The sequence below is a fragment of the Mizuhopecten yessoensis genome, unplaced genomic scaffold (genome assembly GCF_002113885.1).
Source record: "Mizuhopecten yessoensis strain PY_sf001 unplaced genomic scaffold, ASM211388v2 scaffold11139, whole genome shotgun sequence".
Lineage (NCBI taxonomy): Eukaryota > Metazoa > Mollusca > Bivalvia > Pectinida > Pectinidae > Mizuhopecten > Mizuhopecten yessoensis.
In genome coordinates, this window is record NW_018408899.1 from 198667 (window position 1) to 214066 (window position 15400).

The 15400-nt window shown below is 33.0% G+C and overlaps 1 protein-coding gene across 2 annotated transcripts; it reads left to right on the forward strand.

The window, feature by feature from the left end:
- The first annotated feature begins 113 nt into the window (after positions 1–113).
- LOC110466607 lies at positions 114–15389 on the forward strand. Of its 2 annotated transcripts, none has more exons than XM_021523197.1 (10): positions 114–206; positions 8122–8163; positions 8787–8826; positions 11300–11520; positions 11775–11917; positions 12121–12266; positions 13314–13410; positions 13986–14172; positions 14606–14720; positions 15089–15389. In XM_021523197.1, the coding sequence occupies exons 1-10, from the start codon at positions 195–197 to the stop codon at positions 15289–15291; spliced, it is 1206 nt and encodes a 401-aa protein (XP_021378872.1). In that variant the 5' UTR covers positions 114–194; the 3' UTR covers positions 15292–15389. The 2 variants fall into 2 exon arrangements, with proteins under 2 accessions (XP_021378872.1, XP_021378873.1); XM_021523198.1 differs by having other exon boundaries at positions 12124–12266.
- The last annotated feature ends 11 nt before the right edge of the window (positions 15390–15400 follow it).

Here is a 15400-nt window from a genome sequence, read left to right on the forward strand (position 1 = left end):
CAAAGTGGGCGGTTTCAGCAAGATATCGTGGGCGTGGTCGAAAATACCGCACGATGATAAGAGAGTATATATCGGATGTCGTCTGCCCTTAAACATTAATTTGCATACCCGTACCTCCGTGTGAAATACCAAAGTGTATTACATATCTTACTGAGTGACTTCGGAGAATTTATGGTGAAATTTACTGAGGCAAAATGGGAAAAGAGGTAAGTCAAATATGTAAGACGGAGAAAGTTAAGTTTAAAGATATATTGCTTGGTCAAGATGTACGTCATGTCATGATTATATAGGTGTATTAAATTATAAAAAGTCGTAGTTGTCATGTGCAGAAATGTTGTTAAGAGAACGTATGCCTTTTCGTGATTGATGAACTGTACGTAAACTCTGGTATACATTATCGTGCAGAAATTTAGATGCCAATATTTCACGGTTTATTTAGGGAACTGTTTTGATTTCTTGCTTTATTTGAAGAATACAGTTAATGATTTATATCTTGCATTGTTTACATGAAAATATCTGATTGCAAATCACGGCATTGTATTTGACTGATATTACTATTCTTCACTGTGATAAAGAGGGGATAAAAAACAGTCACTAATTGAAAACAATTGTAGAAGTCAAGTTTAACATAATATCTTTGGCAAGTTGTATGTATCTCTCCAACTGAATTAAAATATAGACTTATAACAATTCATAAAACAAAACAAAACACGATATATACACCAAGGTGCATAGCTAAAGAATACCGATAAAATGCAATCAATACCCTGTATAGAATCCCAGACAGAATTCCCACCAGAAACCGAAGGCAAAACCATCTCTTACCATCATTCCAAGTTCAGACATAGCAAACGCTCCCAATGATCCGAAGGGAAACTTATCGGTGAATCTACAGAAATAAATGTTTTGTTGATCGATACCATTGCCTCCAATGACAGAGACCATTGCTGGAATACTTCTAAAAACGATCGAATATCAATATTGATAAAATACATATCATCCTGACGCCAATTAAGAAGTACACATACTCGGCTACCTAAATATCCCCAACAGAGTAGGTATTAACTAATAATCACCTTTTTTTTTTGTTATTTCTTGAGCATGGTGACCTTCAGTTGTATCGAATACTTTTGAGCAATTTGAGAATATCTCATAATAACTACATAATATGTAGTTTACAATGGTTATTGTTTTAATCGAAAATAAATACGTAAGACGGTTATATTCTCTTGATGGCAACCGAGTACGAGAATATTTTCAAGTATACATTATATTTTTTCCATACAAATATGCATGTCTTTGCTAAATGTAACCATGCAAAAGGACCCAGAAATAAGTTATGAACCGTATATAACTAGGTTTTGTTAGATATATAAATGTAATGGCCATGCCATATTAGTCTAATTTACCAGATTGCATGATTGCATTACCCATCTGAATAAACTATTAATGCATCTGTGCCTTTCATTCAGAAAACGATCTGTGTTATATTACATGTGAATAAGTTGCCATACAAAGAAGGTAAAACCAATGCCCTCATGTTATATAAGCCACTTAAATAATAGTTGATCGGCTCATTAATCCCAAAACACCTGACATTTTTGCGTCGTATATACCTTTCTTAAATTTCAGTTAAAGTGTTTTAAATACAAATGCCAAGAGTAATTTTATATGTTTACTTAAGTAGCTAACATATTCAACATGAGGATGGACTGAGCCAGACTTTGAAAATAATTTTAAATAATTCCTGAGCTGCGATTTGATAGAGAGATAACGCAAATTATTATATTTAAAAATAATGCTGAGAAATTACCTTTCAAGACTAATTATAAGTAGAAGAAACACTCCAGATGAATGGTATCGAGGAGTAACATGCAAGATTAATTTAACAGAAAAGTAACATTCATTCTAGACTATTTGTACACAGGTAAAGCATTCTATATTAACTATACAGAGACTTTACATTCCAGACTTACTATACTGAGAAGTTACATTCTAGATTTAAGAAACAGAGAAATAATTTTGAAGAGTATTTATATTAAGTAACATTCAAGACTAATTTATCAGAGGAGTAACATAAAAAAAAACATAACCGGAGGAGTAATAATCAAGACTGTTTGTATCGAAGAATAATATTGCAGATTAATTATACAAAGTAACAGTTCAAATCGATTATACAGATGAGTAACATTTCATATTGATTTTATCGAGGGGAAACAGCAAAGATGTCTGGTACCTAGTAAAATTCAAATTTAAGTGATAAATAACACACAGTGTAATTTGTAATTGAGTTTTTTTTTTAATATTGTTACTTATCATAAATCTTGCGATGTATTTTCAAGAATATATTATGGATGATTATTATCATTATATTGAATGATGCATTTATTCAATGTACAGATATTAAGCAATTAAAATGTATTCATAAGCAATTTACAAATCATTTCAATTAATAGAAATACAGGAATTATACATTATTTGTGATCCACCAACATTTTAGGAACAAAATATCATAAACTGCTCTAACAAAACTTCCAAACGAGATTTCATTTATAAAGAATACATAATAAAACAAAATTGATAAAACCTTCGAAAGATTCACAACTAGTGTTTCTTTTCACAAAAGTATACTTATATATCTTATAAACGACTATTGACAATACGGAACTTGTTAAATTGCATATATATTTTTATTTTGGAATAGAATTACTGATGATCGTATCAGAGCTTGGGGACGGCTCATTCGGGCGGTTGCTAGGACTAATTCATATTTAGTGTATACAAATGGATTTCTTCTCGCCATTGACTTCATTGTTCGGGTTTCATTTAGCGTGGCCAGTCAGGGTCGACAGTAGTCTGAACGTGTTATGTTTGGATTAATCAGACGGGACTTAGAAGCACACGAAGAGTACTGATAGCGACCCGGCCAACATTTTCTCATGCATCAATGAAAATATACGGTTACTGTCAAACCGAGATGTTAATGGAATGAGATTAAAAGACAAAAAAATCTAAAAAAAAACCACGAGAATCCGACCATTTAAGTAGCCTAAAAGTGGTAACCTAACTATCATGTGAAATACATAGATGAACCTTTCAAATCAATGAAAAACATAACATCTGAGTTTTTTCTCATTCTGATCAATCAAACATGTATCGTTAATTTAGTTTCTCTTATTTTAGTGCCTGAATCTAGCAGAATTTAAAAATGTCCTTTGATAGGCAATTACTTTACAAAGCAAACAATATCTTTATATAGATATGTAATTTCAAAGTTATTTTGAACAAATCAACGCTCAATTCGCTCGAGTTATTAGATAGGAAGTTCCATTTTCAAAGCAAGCAATACATGCACAACCATCGGCGAGAATTGCGTACTGATCTTCACTCATTCCTTCGTAAACAATAAGCTTAGACTACTTTGTTTTAATCTAAGCGGATCTCAGTTGTTTGATTAACCCAAAATTGCTTTTTCAAACTGTTTGGATGTAATACTAACCTAAATTCGATGACATGTAGCCTTGAGGATGTAAAAAAATAAAATGTTGAAATTAACTAAAACTCAAGTTGCTGCCGCAAAACTGCTGATATTTCCTTGTTTGCAAATCTCAAAATTAAAAAAGGAGGGGCCTTCCACGGAAAAGTGATAGGTACAGATGAAGAGTATTTTAATTCCTGTTAACTCGTCGAGATGATAAACTCGGACTTTTTGACATACTCAGTAGAAATTCCAAAGCAGTAATTAGAAATGTCCTGATACTCACACAAAATGTCGACCTGTTAATATGGACTCTAACTAAGAAATGAGAACGAAGTGACATTCGGAATTTCTTTTTTTATTTCAAAAAATCATGTAATATGTTATTAATTTGAAATTTCGGGATGCTATCCCCTAGTTGGAAAACCTCAAATTTCCTATTCGAATTGTTAAATTGGCGTCCACAATGATACAGCTAACCAAATGTCATGGCATCCAACTTTCGTATTTCTGTGTGTTTTATTCAGTTCAACATCATCAGAAGGTCGTCAAACTTCCGAGTTAATGAGATACTTCACTGTAAATAGGAGTTATAAACTGGGGCCAGTCAGTTCAATCTCATTACTTTGACGCCGATTTAAGAGTAGTTCACGATGTTTTTACATATGAAATAATCTTTCGTAATGTGCAACACTGTAACAAATAAACACGTGACAATATTTTATAATCTCAATGCATATCAAAACCCATCACACTATCTTATTTATTTTAATATAATCTTTATATGAAATTTGAAAAGATGATTGATGGATATTTTCCTGGTTGTATAAAGGTTTTTGGGAAAGCCCATACAAAAGCATTCGAGTTTCCATCAATCATTTTACGTGGTACTGTAAAATGTGTCCTCTAACGTAAACATCTCAGTCATTCAATTATGAATATTAATATAGAATAACGGCATGATTTTAGTTATGTTATCTAAATTCAAAACCTATTTTAAAAGTACACAGGAAACTGTACTTTTAAAGTGATCATAGAACAGGAATCAATAGAATCCATTACTCTTGTTTGATGTAAGCAACTCAGGCTAAGACTGTCTACACCCTCAGAAATGAGTGATAATTTTCTCCTAAACATTTTGAAAAATAAAACCCAACATCACGGGCGCACGAAATATGTCACGAAACTGATGACGATATCCTAGTACACTGCATAAAGTGATCAGGCGTTGGCGACGTTTTCAGAATAATAGCGCGTGTGAGCTGTATTTCCCTTGGTGGGTAAAGATATGATTATCATTCTCCTTACAAAATAGTAATGAAGCTGTGAGGTGTGGGGAAAAAAATGATTTCTTTATCTATTTCTATAAAATATATAAAACATGTATCATAGAAAACTATAATTTGTATAAATAAACAACATTTGATATAGTGCCCTATCTAGCTAACGTAAGCCACTCTAAAGCGCTTTACAGTACATAGACATACAATAAACCTAAACATAGTTTTCATCAAAAGAAGTATATGAAGTTTAATAAGAAAGTTCTATATAGCTGTGTTAAAGGCTAATGTTATCCCTTCCTCTTACTTCCTAAGGATTGGTGTTGTCGTAACACAATAGCGTTGCCATAAATGTCATCGTATTGGTTTTACCAATCCTTAACTCCCGTGTACGTTTCAGCGACGCTATATGCCTATGTCAACTCCTGGGACGTTTTTTTTTTTTTACCTTTCCGTTTGTCTCAAACGTATAACTAGCCGGGATATTGTTGTCTGATGCTCAACAAATTGTTGGGCGACGCAATGTTGTGGTTTCCCTTGCATAAGAAGGTAGATCAGTAGCCTTTCCTCTATCAACTTCGAGCATTCGAGTTTTCTGCAAAAATCAGTACCAGGAGAAAGCATACCACCAAATTTCACTTACTTTGGCTAGCGAGTAGTGAAGTTATAGGTCCAAAACGCATATGTGGTTTGTTTCGCTAGTATTAGTACAACATATGAACCTCGTGTGGTGTAAGCAGTTAAGTCACCTTGAGGGTAAAAGCTTCCAGCCTTGTTCTACATACTAAGTGACCTTATCCCGAGGGTAGCGATTTCTCTATCTAAATATATTTACATTTGTGCTGCAACCCGCTTTATGAACATTACCAGCAGAAATGCATTTCATTCGAGAATGAAAGCATAAAATCTCGTGACGAAATACGTCGTTTACTTTTGACGTCATAGATTAACTTTGAGAGTCAATGAGAGTATTGTCGCTTCGCTTCAGATAACATGGAGAATGCCCCTGCGACAAACGTTCAAATGACTACGGTTAATTATTGGCGCCATTTTTATTTAAATAACGCTGTTTCGCCAATGTCGCTGAAAGAACGACGCATAAACAAGACGCAGTAAATAAATATATTACATAAGAACAAATAGATAAAATGAAACAATTGTTCTGTAATAAAAATGTAAATATATGGATTGAACGGCGTTTTTTAATGTTCATACCGGTATGAACGCAAATCGGTTACATCCATATTCAACATGAAGCCCTTCATACATTATGGATATAACCGATTTGCGTTCACACCGGCATGAAAATTAAAAAACGCCGTTTAATCCCTATACCACTGAAGTGATGAATTTATGTCTCAAATCAGCATTATGACGCAGCTTTAAATTGTAAAGACAACGCAGGCCCTCTGCGCTCGAATGAAAGACAAACTTTAGTAATTTGGTTGCTGATGTAAGGAAGGTCAATACATGTTTATTAGTCATGTAACGTAACGTAAATTTATGTTTCAAATAGTTACTATCTCACACAAGCAAAAGTAACATTACAACACGAGTCTTATACATAATTTAATATCATACACATTTTAATATTTACTTTTGAAAAACCTTAACGACTATTCCTTTTGATTTACAATAATAATGGATATTTATTACTATTAGGAACAATAAGACATTAATTATTTAGGTTGGTGTTTTAAGTCGTCAGAACGGCTGAGGACATTCGACAACAAATTATTATGAAATTAACAAATTATGATAATACAATGTACACCCATACAATTTGTATGCCTGTCAAAACTGTGGTAATCCAATAATGTATGATAGACCTGTGTGGTACTAAGTGTATTATTACACTACGGCAGTAATATGACTCGACACTCGGGTGAGTATCAGGTTTAATAACACTGGTACCCTGAAACTACGGGCTATAAAATCTCAACGTATAGGGAACAGCAGAAATAAATCTCACAAAGCCATAAACTGACATGACAAAACGTAATTATTACAAAGCTAAGTTGCGAACACATGGCCAGGTTAGGAAATAATCAAATATACGAATGTATAAATCATTTCGACAATAAACTATTAAACAGCTTTATAGGGGAATCGTGAACATGTTTTGTATACTATTCTATATCTGATTTAGAGAGGGTATACAAACGGATGAACCTATGTCAAAAACTGATTGTGGTGTAGATAAGAAAAAAAGTTGTTTTCAAACATCGAAAACTGATTTCATAAATCTGTATGAAAAATACTAGCTGTTTTGGTTTTCTTAGATAGGTGCTTCATTTCTGTGTATTCTAGTGACGTTTTAACGTAACAAGGTGGTTTACTCTGCTAGTAAACAATTAGTCAATCAGTTTGGCAGTAAGCACCCTGTTAGCTTTACTTTATACTGCAGAGTTTTCATGAATTGGTAGTTAAGTATAAATCATCTGTTTCAATCTAAAACTTTTTTTTTATTTGCAACGTAATATGTCTTTTATGGGCGCCTTTTCCTTTACCGTTGTATTCTACATGTGTTTCAGAACACTGCAGGAACCTTTAAAAACACCTTTTGAAATTTTCCCTTAATGGGTGAAAAATTGCCAGATGGTCAAAAATGATAACTGTGTTTGTTTTTTTGCGTCTATAATATTTATCAAATAAATGCTTCCTTTTTTTCATATTTCTAGAAATAAATTAGCATCCCTTACTAATGATTTATCAACCAACATACTGCTTCACTTTTTATAAATTTATACATAGTCAAAAAAAATAACAACCTAAACATTAAACCACTCACTAAAAACTATATATCCAAGCACTGTCATACTTATTGATGACTTACACACTTAGAATTGATAACGACCCATACACTGTCGGACTTGATCCAAATTCAGTCATCATGAAAATATCCACACACTATCGGATTAGATAACGACTCATATGCTGTCGGACTTGATCCAAATTCAGTCATCATGAAAATATCCACACACTATCGGACTAGACTCATACGCTGCCAGACTTCAAAACAATCCACACACTCATATGTAGCAGCAATCTATTCGACGTCAGACTTGATAATAATTCTGGCACTATCAAACGAACAATCTGTAGACTCTAAAACTTGATAACAGTTCCGAATAGGTCAGATTTGATCGAGTAGCAAGTAACACTGTCAGACTTGATCGAGTAACAATTAACACTGTTAGACTTAATAGAAATCCACGTAATATCACACTTTCTAACAATCCTAACATTATCTGTTTAAATAACAAGCAAAGTAAAAACATTTAAAGTGTTAAAATATATTATTTTGATCAAAAATTTTGATTTAAGTATGAAAATGTCAAAACATTCTTTGGTACTTTTCAGATTTGGAACTTGCTTTGTATATTTGCCCTATTTGTAACTACGGTAAGTACAATATCAAATTACATAAAAATTGGCATATCATGATGACTTTCTTTTATTGTAATATTTCAAATAGTAACAGTCGTTCACACAGATTTGATGTAATATTAACAAGTAATTTGCACACGTTTGTTTTTGTAAGTATAAGCAATATTAAAAGTCATTCACACCAGTATGTTACGTTACATTAGTAGAGATAAAAGCTCTTAGTCCGAGTTGCTGAACCATTAGCAATAGGGCACGTTTAAATTTGTGGCAGCTCTAAATATTACAAAACACCTTGATCAGATCATTTCTGCAATTAGTGTTACAATAATTGCACTAAATTGTTTTTAATTGTACTAAGGATTGCCAAATACGTTTTTCACATCTTCTTCTGTATTATTAGCTTCCATACAAATAGTTTACAACAAATAATTTGAAGAGTTCTGGGATGAAGTGTAATTATTTTAAATAGAACATTTTAAATAATCTTAAATGACATATGTGATATAATAATAATATGATTTCCTTAACCTGTTCAAATATATATAATCAATGTGTTATCAATAACAAAGACAATGCTTGTGTCACTATTTAAAAATTCAAATCAGTATGTTTATTTCACGTTTTTTACTACTTGACAGCAAATACAGCCTATGAATTCACAAGAGGCAACTCAAACAGGTAACATATAATTAAAGTTATGTTGTTTCAAGTGGATTATTTGATCCTTAATCAATCTTTCTTATTTGTGATGCTTTGTTAGTTTATTGACATTGTATGACTATTGCTTTAAACTCAGTTATAACAGCTTCGTTAACTTAATTTAGAACCATTCAATTTTAGATTAATTTGCATTCCAACTCAATTCCAAAGAAAAAGCGAACATTTTTCCTGGCGGTCTCTTCTTACCAAAAAAATGTAAAAAAAAAAAAAAAAAAATGTGTGAGAAAACTGCGGTTTAAAGTAGGGTTGTGTACGAGAACAAACTAAACGTTTATACTTGTGTTTAACAAGTAAAAAGGCCTCTATGAAGAAAACGCAGTTAAGAGTCGATTTATCAGTGTCAATTGGTCAAAAAAGGTATGAAATATAACACCATTACAGATATCACAATACTAGAAAATAAATAGTTCTTAGTTTTCGACACTAAAATTGTCGGGTACATCTGTTTATGACAAAAATATATGCTAATGAAGGAATGTGGAGAAAATGTTGTTCTATGTGAGAGTACACTTGCAATTGTATACATCTTTTCCTCAAATTCACATTAATTTCAAATATCAGGTGCATTTCATTATTTTATTTGGATTTAATTGTATTATAATAGCTTTTAAATTCAGCGCTTCAAATTTGTAAGACATATTCTTACATACAACTCTATTTTTAATATTTTTTATGAAGTGTGTATTTTACGTTGCCTATTCATCAACCAATTGTAAATTTAGTTTTGATGGTAGGATTCAGTAGAGACAGAACCTGAAATACACGCCTTAAGCCCTAGTTCAACGGAATGTTATACTGGTAAAGCAGGGTGAAAACAAAACATTAGGGTGGATTTAATGAACAGGATGTAAATGTTTACTAACAAACTGGCCTTTAAATTGTACGCTATTTCAAATGTATTAAGAAAAATAAATCGCTAAATATATATTTTTTTTAGCAAATTTTACTTTTCTTGAATTCCTAGGGCATTAGGTGTAGTAAAAGTACACTTCATATTATGATACAACAAGTAGTTTAATGAAATCACTCAGTCGTACCTACATCGGACATTTAAATCTAACGTAAGTCAGTTTTTTCTGTTATTATATTGCCTTAGAATACATATCAAAGGTGTTATTTGTGAATTTGACGTGTGTAAATACGAACGTTGAGCGATGATTCACTCAGAATTTATAATATTCATTGTAATCATACAGAACGTGGCATTGGTAATATGAAAATTGTGTTCCGACGAAAATGAAGGTTATGTGTACTTTAGCTATTTATTAACGCTTCGATAAGTGATAAATGATTTTTGTATGTGATGTTTCTTATCATACGCGTTATATATGATAAATATCAACTGTAGGTTGATGAAGACTGAGTTTTATGGTCGCTTTCATGATCTCTTTGGGAATTCTGATATTTCTGCGTGTGCTTTGAAGGTCGATGTTTTTTTATTATGATTATAAGTGTCCTTTGTTGTTTCGTTGTTACTACCCTGGTTCTCGCTATGAGGACGTGAAATTACCTTGAGTTGACCTAGATTTACAAGAGGGTTTTTAGTCGATGAAGCAGAAGACGCTTACCCTTCTTGATCACCTGGTCCTATTCTGCTTGTTCTGCTCTTTCTAGGGTCGCCATGAAATCTTTCCATTGTTCTTGTTTTGCCCTAAATTGATCGGCTATGAGTTCGAAAAACGGCTCAGTTGACACTAAAGTATTATCTTGTAGTTGCTTCAGAGTATTCTACATTGGTATGAAGTGGCGTATTTAATATATATTAGTGCACGAGATTGTAAACATTATATACGTTGGTTATTATTTGATCATATTTTGCATAGACACTCTTAGTTTTGAAGATTACACTTAGCATCACGACGTAAATCAGGCGGGCATCCATTCCAACATTTAAATGAAAATGAGGCAGTAAACGACTTCGTCTTATTGAGAGAGAAAAAAGTAAAAGATAACAGATCACCCTCATATAGCTGCAATTTTAACATTTTATCCCTTTTGAGTGAAGGTAAGGATCATACTTTACTCATTAATTTGTTAATTGTTTAATTTGATATTATCCACTACTCCTCTAATTTTTGAAATTAATATACTTAAAAAGATGTTATGCACCTCCCCTTCTGTTTCAACAGTAGTTTAGACCGATTTGAGTTTCCGACTTTTTAGCTCTAAGCATCATGGATGAGTCCTAGAAGGACAACACAGCCGTATGATGAAGTGTAAATCATGTTTGTCGACTGTATCAATTATCGTGTGATTTGTAGGTGCAACCACTAGTGTGTCTTATGTGCAAATAATCCTGTAGGCTTTAATCGAAAATTCGAAAATGATTGAATTCGAGATTAAGAGGATATTCCAAATCATATTGTGATCATCAAAATATTACATTGGCTATATATGTGTCACTTACACATTTTTTTCCTTTTATTTACAGCCAGTTACCTGTGTTTTGAAGATCAGCAAAATAGTAGTCTTATACACCTAGATTTTATACTAGACCGTAAAACTGATGTTGTAACGTCAGTTTATGCAAATGAGTTTCAAAACTGCGTGGGATCTAGCCAAGATGGCGGACAGACATACATAGTTCGAGTGACGTTCTCAATTAACAGTGGAACACAATTATCTCCGTCACAACCTTGTGGAATGACGATTGTAAGTATACAATTATAGTCTATATATGTAACAATTACTTTATTTATTTGTAAATTGACGAACAAATTTGTTTAAAAAAAGACAATTATTTTAGGGACAGGAATTTAGCATAATGGTAATTATCAAAATTAATTTTAAGAAGTCTGTCAAGAATGTTCAGTACAGCCGTGCTCCTGCTAAGCGTTCTTTTGATTCAGTATGTTACCTGCAATTGCACTGCTTCATGAATTTTGATGTTTCGTTTTATATTTCAGACATCAGATGGATCCTATCAGCTTAATATGCGTTCCGAGGCTAGCAGTGGTCTTGTTTCCTACACAGATAGAATTTATGACTTTAAGTGTCATCCAACTAGAGGTATCAGTCCCTGGGCGACAACTTCCGGTATAAGTGTTGGGTATGTCACACTACAACTTCCGGTATTAGTGTTGTGTATGATAGACAACTTTCCGTAAAAGTGCCATTACCAAGTTATTTCTGATAACTTGTGGTATAAGTGTAGGGTACATGGGACAACTTCCGTCACTAGCGTTGGATAGGTCAAACATCTTCCTGTGTTTTATTTTGGTCCTTAATAAGTGTATATGACGTTTATTTCAGAAGTGTTGACCTACTGAACCTAACCGGCTCAAGGACGACAGAACTACAAGTTGTGTCCGCCAGTGACACGAGTAGTCTTGTGTTGTTTGCTAATCTTGGAGACCTTGTGCGATTTAAATTTAGGATGACCTTCACCAGTGCAATAGGTAAGCAAACTTACGCCGACATCTTAGTCGCTTATTTAAATCCAAAAAAACATACAGAATTGTGGTCATTTGCAATGGTAATAGCTGAAACACTACACCAATTTGAACTCTGATACTTGGCAGTATCAGCTGAAGTTTAATACAATCACACCCACCATGATCACATTAAGCTTAACGTGATGACATTAAGACTACTTCAAGCTTATCGCAGTTATAAATGTTAAATTTGTTAAAGTCTAATACAATTCCAGCCAGATCACCCAGATCACATAAAGCGTAATACAATTCTACCCAGATCACCCAGAGCACATAAAGCGTAATACAATTCCACCCAGATCACCCAGATCACATAAAGCGTAATACAAGTCCACCCAGATCACCCAGATCATATAAAGCCTAATACAATTCCACCCAGATCACTCAGATCACATAAAGCGTAATACAATTCCACCCAGATCACATAAAGCGTAATACAATTCCACCCAGATCACTCAGATCACATAAAGCGTAATACAATTCTACCCAGATCACCCAGATCACATAAAGCGTAATACAATTCTACCCAGATCACCCAGATCACATAAAGCGTAATACAATTACACCCAGATCACTCAGATCACATACAGCGTAATACAATTCCACCCAGATCACTCAGATCACATCAACCTTAATACAATTACACCGCGTTCACTTCAAGCAACAAAGTTTTCAATTGCATGAACTAAGATCACATATAATGCAAACCCCTGTGAAGCATGAAAACCTTACGTGCTAGTTTATGTTATAGAAGGACATCATTAGGTTATTAAGCCAATATTTTCTTGACATACCTTTATTTTTAATTCAATATGAATATTATCTTTAATTTGTATTGTTGTTCATAATAATGTTCATGTATTACCCAATTTGTTTTATTAAAGAGTTAATGGGGGTTTCTTCATAATTACATTGAAAAAGTCGCAGTGTCAGTTCGCAAGAACATTAATTTCGAAGTAACTGAAAAAAATTGGGCTTCTGCTTAAGCCTAAAGGATACTTTTCATTCCAGAAAATATAGACGTGCTAGGTGTTCGACTAACGAATCTCATCTGTTCGCCCTCTGATACATTCACGCCGAAACGGAGGATACTTATAGACGACAACGGGTATATGGAAGTAATATGTAATTTGCAAACGTTATAAATATATGTTAACAATAAGCAATATTTATCATCTTATTATTCGGATTACTTATATGGCTGACATCACGTTTAACTCATTAATAGGGTTTTTTAAACTAATTTCACAATGAAATATCTTTTATATCATGCCATAAACTTAAACCTTACTTCCTTTTGGAAAATCGAGATTATGTTTTGGTACAGAAAAAAGACGGTGTGGTTAATTAATAAATGGCTTAGAAAATCCAAATGAAGTTGACTACAGAGAAAGGTTAAATTTGGAATTTAATGGGTTAGGAAATGCAAATCATATGTTCGGTTAAAGAAAGGCTACATTTTTATTTATGAATGGGTCTTAGAAAAAATCAGATGCACATTTTGTTTGATTATGAATAACATCTAATTCACTTGTTAAAACCCGTATATTGTATTTAAGGATGATATTAACTCTATATTTGTCATTTATATAAGGTAGACGGCATCTAACACTTATGCTTGACGTAAACATAATCAATATTTTCTCCACTCATCGACTAATATATTCATCCCCACATTTACAGGTGTGCTGTCAACTACACAGAGAATGCCTTAGCACTATCAGGGCCCTTCACTACAGAATCTAATGGGTCATCGCCATTCATAGCACTGTCGCCAGTATTTGAAATCGGAAGATTCGCCGACTCTTTTGAATTAAACTTTATAGTAACAATGGAATACTGTACGTCTTCGTCGGGTTCCTGTTTTACGGTAGGTAGACCTTATACAATGATACATCGGAAACAATCGGAAACTGTTCGGGTCTTTCTGATGAACTGTTTGAGTAATTGGGGGCAAGTTTTCGAAGGATTTCTATTTGACTTCTGTCGACTTACAGAACTAGTAACCAAAGAAATCACGTTTTTGTTCCTGTAAAAATGGCTGGTCTGTCATTTTTAACTTAAAAGATGGCAATACTGCTTTATGTGTTTCAAGTAGTAAAGTATTTCTGAAATTCAGCAGGAAAGCATCTTAAAAAAGTATGCCTTTTATAACGAATGATATATTATAAATTCATTTATTTAATTTTCTAATTTCACAATTTTACTGAGAAATAAAAAGTCTATTATTTCAACATTATGCTGTGAAGAAATGAAAATATGGTTAATAATATTATATTGACATACAGATTTATGTTGTTTAGGACATGTGCACTGCTCGCAAGAAACGGTCAGCTGATGGAGTGATAGAAGTGATTGCCAAAACCAAAATTAACGTTTATCAACAATCAGAGGTCAACACACATACAAACAACACAGGTGTGATTTCTTCTCTAATATCGCTTCTAGATATATTGGTACTGTACTTTGGATATTTACATTTTCATTTTAAGTTTAATATTTCCTATAATAAATCTTTTTGTCCTATGAACCCCTATATATTTCTCCGTATAATGTCAAGGTTATGTAATATGCTTTATTTCAAAGTCAATTTACACACCATATCGACTGTTGCTTCATGCTCTTTGTCTACCACATTTACATCCAATTGAAATAATTATATTTATACTACTCATTTCTTTTTTATGCAAAAAGTTAACATATGTAGATCTACTAGATTATTTACTTGTTATGATACATTTTAGACTGTAAACTTGTTCTGATTTGTATTATAATTTTTGGTTTAGGTCCTGTAGAGACACACGACTGCTTTTTGACATGGATGTTTGCTGCAGTGGCTGGAACTGTGTTCGTAATTTTATTCATTGACGGTTTTGTCATTGCGTATCTTGTGAGGCAGCTTAAAGGTCTGCCACACAAGCAGCAACCTACCAGACCGACGGTTATGTACCCTAGAATCAACACCAGTACGACCTCGTCTTACTTCTAAACACTGCTGAGTGTCACTGTCATTGAAAACTTATTGAACGTGGTCATAATGTACTTTACGTCTTCTGTTGGTTATATTTTGTTAAATAAATTATTTTACAGCAAAACAA